General features: G+C 40.8%; 2 protein-coding genes across 3 annotated transcripts in view; one reads left to right on the forward strand and one right to left on the reverse strand.

Annotated features, from left to right (window-relative positions):
* Window positions 1-7,951, forward strand: part of LOC117576240 (fatty acyl-CoA reductase wat-like) — a 103,801-nt gene that overhangs the window by 82,888 nt on the left and 12,962 nt on the right. The window lies entirely within an intron of this gene.
* LOC117574624 (NADP-dependent malic enzyme) lies at window positions 777-7,810 on the reverse strand. Of its 2 annotated transcripts, none has more exons than XM_034258514.2 (7): window positions 7,540-7,810; window positions 4,041-4,224; window positions 2,932-3,981; window positions 2,715-2,867; window positions 2,357-2,651; window positions 2,169-2,297; window positions 777-2,094 (listed from the first exon to the last, which is right to left on the reverse strand). In XM_034258514.2, exons 1-7 carry the CDS (start codon window positions 7,554-7,556, stop codon window positions 2,060-2,062), a joined length of 1,863 nt encoding a protein of 620 aa, XP_034114405.1. In that variant the 5' UTR covers window positions 7,557-7,810; the 3' UTR covers window positions 777-2,059. The 2 variants fall into 2 exon arrangements, with proteins under 2 accessions (XP_034114405.1, XP_034114404.1); XM_034258513.2 differs by having other exon boundaries at window positions 777-1,099; window positions 2,133-2,297.

Consider the following 7,951-nt stretch of genomic DNA (forward strand, 5'->3'; position numbering starts at 1 on the left):
ATACACATTTAAATGCCCTACATTGTAGAGACATGAATAAGAATTTGCTTTACTACAATCACAGCGAATATTACGCATACGTCATGTGCGTCATGTTTAGGAAATTGATTTATTTTATTGAGGAACACACTTAAGTACCGCAGTGCAGATAAGATAAGCCAACTTTCGCAAGCTTAAACCGAGATTCTTTCAGTAATAGATAGCGCTCTCCCTCTCTCTCTCTTTCTCTCTATCTCACTGAAGAGTTGAGCTGGAATTTTAATGCTCCGCAATCAATGCATAAATACAATAGAATTAAATGTTTATATTTCTGTTTATTTAATGTTTATTTTATAACAATTCGGTTTAACCCACATTTGCTTTTCATCAACCATGTGCACATTACTCATACGTCATGTTTGCCATTGCTTAGATATCAACAAATTTGCTTTATATTTATAGAAATTTTAGTACCCAACTGAAGAATGAAAAAAACAGTAAATAAATTCGATACAGAAATGTTTACAATGTTCGAGGAAGTCGGAAAGTCATGCTTATCATTTTCCGTTAAACCGATCGATCCACGTCCATTCAACAGTCGCTTGGGATCGCAGAGTCCATAGGCGACACATTTCGACATTACTTTTTATATTTTATTGTTTATCGCACCACAAATCTTAGCAATTACACAATTGCGTATTCATCTACATATGTCACATTTATGTGTCTCTGGCATTTGCGAGCACAAATGGTAAATTAAAATTGACTTTTGCAAGAATAAATTAAAAAAAACAAGGCTATTAAATGGCTATTTAATAAATATCAGACATGGATCAACAACAAACATAATATAATTACTATAGTCATATATACATACTGATACATAGGCATATGTATGTGTATACACGCTACATGTGAATTAAATTAAAACTTTTCACTTAAGTTTAGTTTTTAGTTAAAAGTTAAGTTTACGATTTAATGATTAAGGTCAACGGCTGCTCTTGGATATTGTGTTTCATTTAAGGATGGGGCAGAAACTCACCGTTCTGCTGTCTATATATTTGCCAATGGTTATATGCGGTCGGTGTGGGTTGGATAATTTAAAGGAGTTCTTCGTTTTCTATATGACAACGAAAGGGAAATATAATAGCAATAGATCAATATCAATCAATTGTTGAACTTAAAATTGTACTTTAGAGCATAAGAGTATAAAAAGCAAGTTCAGTTTTGATCAGGCAAGTGCCGCGCTTAGTGCCGCATTTCAATTTGTCAGTTAGCAATAGTAAAATAGCATTGGATAGATTAAGCTAGAGCGAGAATGTTAAAGCGATAGACAGAGAGGGAGGTAGATAGATAGATAGATTGATAGATAGGGGAAATTTCATACCAGCAAGCCAATTTAACTTAGTTTACATTTAACAAAGGAAAAACCAATAACAAAGCAATAAGTATAGTAAATTAATGGTGGGAGTAGTTGAGAGTCGATAGAGATGGAATAGATCGCAACACCGTCGCGTTTCGTCGCGTAACAATTAACAATTATTTTATACAGATAAAACATTATTATATACATATACATATATAATACTATTTGAAGATATCGAGAATACGTCGAAGTATTTTGCCGCACACGTCGCTCTTTGCTATCACACAACATCACAACATCCAGCTCCGACTCATGACTAACGCTTGAGATGCATTCGCTTCGCATTTTTAGTCATCAATTAGAACTGGGGAAAGCCCCAGAAGCCTCTTTCGTAGTCATTGCCCGGCCCGATCTTGAAGTTGACAATGGATAGCGGTAGGTAAACAGATAACATGCAACGGACGAACGTGGTGCGGCGCAACGAATCGATCGATAATAAAAACATATATGTATGTAGATAGTGTGAGCCGTTGCAGAAGTAGCACAATTTGCTAGGCCTATGCTTGGTTAGTGAGTGGTGCTGATGGTGAATCGATAGTAGTAGCAGTAGTAGTAGTAGTTTTTTTGGTGGTGGTTGAAGGAGCACGAAGAGTGGGTTAGAATGCAAAACAAATGTGCCATCAACCGATCATTCAACAGAAGTGAGTGAATCAATTATTTAATTGCGGCAATTAGCGGACTCTCGGCACCTAGAAACGAGAAATAGAAAGAGAAAAAGGTTAATCACTTTTTTTTCCATAGAGTTTAGTGGGCACTAAATCACGAGTCTTTATGTAGGGCATGCGGGGCCAGGCCCACGTCACAGGCATCGATGTCTCATAGTTGAAGTTGTACAGCTGATCCTCCAGCCACTTGCGCTTGTCCTGTGGCTCAGGGTAAGTGGAAGCCAGTCCTTAGGAAGCACACAGTTATTATCAATTAAAATCGGAAGGAATTGATGCGTTTATTTACCCTTATCGTAAGCACACTTGGTCACGCCAATGGCAATGTTCATGGAGACATCTCGAATGCTCGACAGAGGAGGATACAGTGAGCCACGCTCGATGTCCGTGGGCTCCACAAAGTTGGCCAGTTCCTGGGCGGCAATTAGGAACATGTCATCGGGTATGTGGTGGGTGCCAGTGCAGATAACGCCCAGACCGACGCCGGGGAAAATGTAGGCATTGTTGCCCTGACCGGGATAGTAGGTCTTGTCGCCCACTGTTACCGGTGGGAAGGGCGAGCCAGACGAGAAGATGACGCGGGCCTACCAAGAAAATAAGCGTCACTTAAGTCCATAAAGTTCAATTTGAATAAAGAAACAACTTACATCTGTGTTTTGGTAAGCCTCCTCGGCAGTGCACTCAGCCTTGCTGGTGGGATTCGAGAGAGCAAAGACGATGGGCCTCTCATTGTTGTCTGCCATGGTGCGCAGGATCTTGGGCGTGAAGAGTCCGGCACAGGCCGAAGCGCCAATAAGCACCTGTGAGATCAGACATTGATTAAAGACAATTCAATTACTGATTGCAAATTAATATTAGACTTACGCTGGGCTTGACGGTGCTCACAATCTGCTCCAGATCCTGCATGGGCTCAATGTCCTTGGCATAGTTCACCTTGTGGCCATCCAGGTTACCCACCTTACGTGACTTGGTCAGCAGACCATCAATATCCACCATGAATATGCGGCTATACGCCTCCTCAATGGGCACGCCCTCGGCAACCATGCCCTTAACCACGAGATCGGCAATGCCAATGGCTGCCTCGCCAGCGCCAGCGAAAAGGAAAGTGTAATCCTTGAAGGACTTACCCGTGATGCGCTTGGAGGCGTACAGACCGGCAACAGCCACAGCAGCTGTGCCCTGAATATCATCGTTGAAGGTGCAGTATGTATTGCGGTACTTGTCTAGGAATCTAAATGCATTGTGGTTGCCAAAGTCCTCGAACTGGATGAGCGTATTCTGGCCATAGCGCTTGACAACTGCCTCCATGAACTCATCGATGAAGTCGTCGTACTCGCGTCCCACGACGCGCTTCTGTCGCAGACCCACATACAGCGGATCCTCGAGCAGATCAATGTTGTTAGTGCCCACGTCCACCACAATGGGCAGGCACTGATGTGGCTTGATGCCAGCCAGAGCAGTGTACAGAGCCAATTTGCCCACAGGAATGCCCATGCCGCAGGCGCCCAAGTCGCCCAGACCCAGGATGCGTTCGCCATCCGTTACGCAAATGGCGCGCACATTTGGCTCGGGCCAGTTCTTCATGACATCGAAGATGTGGCCACGATCGTTGAAGGTGACAAAGAGACCATGGGGACGTCTGTAGATCAGACCGAAGCGCTGACAGGCGAGGCCGACGGTTGGCGTGTAAACAATGGGCATCAGATCTTCGATGTTCTCGGAGAGAAAGCGGAAGAAGAGTCGCTCGTTGCGATCGTGCAGATCACTCAGATACAGATACTTGTTGAGTGGTTCCGTGTAGCGATTCACCGCAATCTTGCACAGCTGCAGCTGCTCCTCCTGCGTCTTGAAACGCGCCGGCTGCAGTCCATGGATGCCCAGTACCTGACGCTCCTCGAGCGTAAAAGCCAAGCCCTAAGCAAAGAGAGATTGATTAATAACTTGCGAATTGATGTGAAGCAAGTGTCACTCACCTTATTCAGGCGGGGATCGCGAATGTGATCGATGCCGCGCACCTGCGAGGGGCAGATGATGTCGCCGACAACCTCATGATAGTTGCGAGCATCGCACAGCGGTGTCAGAGCTGATGTTGCTGGGGTTGTAGTCGTCACTGCTGCAGTTCCACTGCGACACAATTTGCCGAGACTGCCACACAAGCTGCAACAGATAAACAGAGAATTACAATTACTATAGCGGCAATTGAATTGATGTTCGCTGCATGACAACGTCGAGTATCCAACTATTCAAGTATCAAAGTCAAGTCCAAGGCCAGTGTCAGCTGCTTTTTGTTTATCACAACGCACAGCGAGAAGCAAACAGCGAACAGCGGGCAGTGGAATAGGGGAGTAGATGACTAGGGGATTACCGAGGGACTAGGGGGCCCGCTCTACTAAGCCGCAGCCGCATTGTTTACTATGGAGGCGCGATAAGATTCCGAAGCTGAATCAAATTGCGACAACGATGATTCCAATTTGAAGCAGAATGACGACAAGATGTGATGATGTTGTTTTTTTTCGCATAATTAATGCTAATTGCGTTTCCCTTGTGACTAATTCCTGTTAACGGTTTCATTGATAGAAATGCTACCTATCAACATCAACATCAGCATCGACATAGACATCGACATCGCCATCAAGCGGGATTATGGACTCATAAACTTGGCCGAGGTATCAAACTCGTTAGTGACGCGCGCCCCACGCGCTCGTGACGTGCCAAACCCGCCCATCAAGCGCCCAACAATCCAACAGTCCATCGGTCTATATGCGATGTGTGCAAACACTTCTGGTTGCTAATTATCGGGGGAGTGGAAGCGAGGGCATGACACATGAAGGGGTGGAAGTGGGTATCATTATCACCATTCGTCATTTTGTTACTATTTGTAAAAGCAAGCGCCAGAAGTGCTCACATGAGCACAAAATGCTTGACTACAACTATTCCGCATATGCCACACGAATACTCATATCATAGAGTGTAAAAGGGGGGTACGATTGGATGTACAATTGCAGCATGAAAATTCATTTTCAATGGTGTATTACTTGATTAAATATTCATTTCTTTGATAGTGTTGTTCAGCAATATGATTAGTAGAACTATTAGCTATTAATTGTAGGAAATAAAAAAGCTAATTAAAAAGTCAACTCTTTAAAAAAAAAGCATAGAAAGTTCAAGGCGATATGCGATTTATAGTATATAAATTAATTTTGTGCCGAGTAAAAACAAGTATAAATTCCATTGGAATGTTTCTATTTTTTTGATTAAATATCGATTTAATATTTTTGTTTAACTATATTGTTAGTACAACCGTTAACCATTCTCAGAAATGATAAAAATGATTTAAAATTCAATTATTGAAGAAGCTTTTAAAGCTAAAACATCAGCATACTGTCAATCAACTGGTTGCCAAGTGCTTAGCCATTTCGAAAATGCAACAATAATACTCTGAGAATGTTCCTAGGGGATGTGCGTACATACGTACATACATTCCTACCTATAAAGGTGTACATATCTAATCACTCACACAAATGCAAATGCGAGTGCGAGTCATAAATAATTGCGTATCTGGTTAAGCATGTTTACACGGCAAACACTTGACATGATATAATTCTCCCGAGCATGTTGTGTAAATATCACACAAATATGATATAACATTAAGTATTTGTACTTTTCCAATCATAAATAAATCTTTGCACTTGAGAGATTGCAATATTGCATTGAAAAACATATTTATAAACGCTTTTTTGGCTAAAGTCGAATATATAATGTACTATCAAGGTGTCCGCATAAACGCCATCACACCAACATAGCCACTATACTATTCTATATATGTACATACATATGTAATTACGCCGACTATTATGACATCACGATATCATATCGTGAACAAAGTTCTGTGTAACGGCTAATTAGGCGACGCTGCCGAGAGTCTTTAATCGTATACACACATGACCAGTGCTACCACTTTAGCAATATTGTGGCTAAAAATAACCGCTTTCAGAGTTAGTTTGCAAATTTAAGTTGATTATTGCACTAATATAAATAGTTTCATAAAGATAAACATATAGGAGGTTGTACTTAAGAAAGATATACCGAAAATATATAACCAAAATAGTTACCGAGATGTTTAAAGTATGGATTCGTAGCGATAAGATAATTTGCCATTAAAATTTTTAGCCTCAGTATTTTTTTTTTAATATTCGAAAATATTCCATACATTAGATTAGACTATTACATTTAATTTTATAAAAAAAAAAATAAATATATAAACACTATTTTTTAAAATAAATTTTTAGCCATTTCAAGCCATTTAGCTGTTTTCTATCCAAAGTTCTATGAGCGCCACACACATGACTACATAATAGCATATCTAAGCTTGTATGTGTGTGTATGAGTATGCGTAACTCGTAAAGCTTTTGCTAAAAAGAAGTCAACGTACTCAACTCAGCAGATGTGTTATGGCTAGAAGAGTAGATTTTGGAATATGCGGATTAGCATAAGAAGAAAAGAGAGAGAGAGCGATAGCGAACGCAAGAAGCTGCAGAGAGCAAAAAATTTTGAACTTGGTAACGAAAATGAAAAATGAAACATTTACAAAAGAACAACAAGAACTCAATCAACAAAATAATAGCGTAACTTTTTTGTTTTGTTAATGCACACACAAATTTTAATTTTAGAATTTGGCATAGGAAAAGTTGAGTTATAGATGCGAAAATACACCAACATACACACATGCACATACATACACATGCGAAAGCAGACAGTGTCCATGTCCATGAACATGAAGGTGTCTTGCTCAGAGTCAAGTGAAATGCGTTGGCGTTGGAGCAAATACAAATAGGAATAGTATACTTATGTATACGTATGTGTGTAACTATTGTTTATGTATTGATTTTTCAGCTGTTTTTGTTTAGTTTTCATTTTCATTTAAATGCTCATTGCTTTTGCCAATAAGCAAAAATGCGGACTTGCGCTTATGCAAGCAATGAAGGAAAAACGTCAATCAAAGTCAAAGTAGGAAGAAGTAGTGTACAAAAAGAGGAAGAAGACGAAGAAGCAGCTGTTGCAGAGGAACAAGCGATAACCAGAAAAGTTAGGTCAATGCCAAAACATGTGCGAATTTGCCCCTCTCACACACATGTGAATAAAAGGACTGTGAGTGTAAGTGTATAGTACTAGCGAAAACGAAAGCTGCGCTGCGCAGAGCGAGTGGGAAAAGAACAGGGAGAGAGGATACATGGGTGGGAGAAAGGGACGCATGCCTTGGCGCACACTCGTCTGCCGCCAAAGAAAGAAAGAATGACTAGGTCACTGGCAAAACAGCTGGGATGCCCCGATAGGCAATTGAAATTGCATAATCCGCAATCAAACAATTCGCATTTCTCTTGTATGTACGAAAATAGTTGCAAGCGTAAGCACAATTCCTTTGGCAACTTGATGCCAGCCAAGGGAATTTTTCATCACCCCATTTTTACTTACCTGGGTCTTGAAAACATTTTCGCTTGTGTTTTTTTTAGAATTGCTTTTGATGTGTTAACTTTATTGTTGTGTCTGTGTTTAACACTTATTACTAAGATTTAATACTTTTCGTTACGTTCGTTCGGCGTTGTTCCCATACGAAATACACGACAATAACGACCAAACACCCTTAATATTGCCCCAATAAACAAAACTGAGTATTGAACGCGCGGCGCGAAAAAACAACCACGCGAAGCTGTCGGCGAATGATGAACGAATGCCGAATGCCCAAAACCGAACAAACTCGATAGATGGAAAACTTGCGCGGCAGTGATTGAAACTTGCGAGTGTGACCTCAGTTGCCTTTGACAATATACTATTTTACGACAAAATATATACCGCTTGCATGTTGAATTAATAAAATGCGTATTAA

The sequence above is a fragment of the Drosophila albomicans genome, chromosome 2R (genome assembly GCF_009650485.2).
Source record: "Drosophila albomicans strain 15112-1751.03 chromosome 2R, ASM965048v2, whole genome shotgun sequence".
NCBI lineage: Eukaryota > Metazoa > Arthropoda > Insecta > Diptera > Drosophilidae > Drosophila > Drosophila albomicans.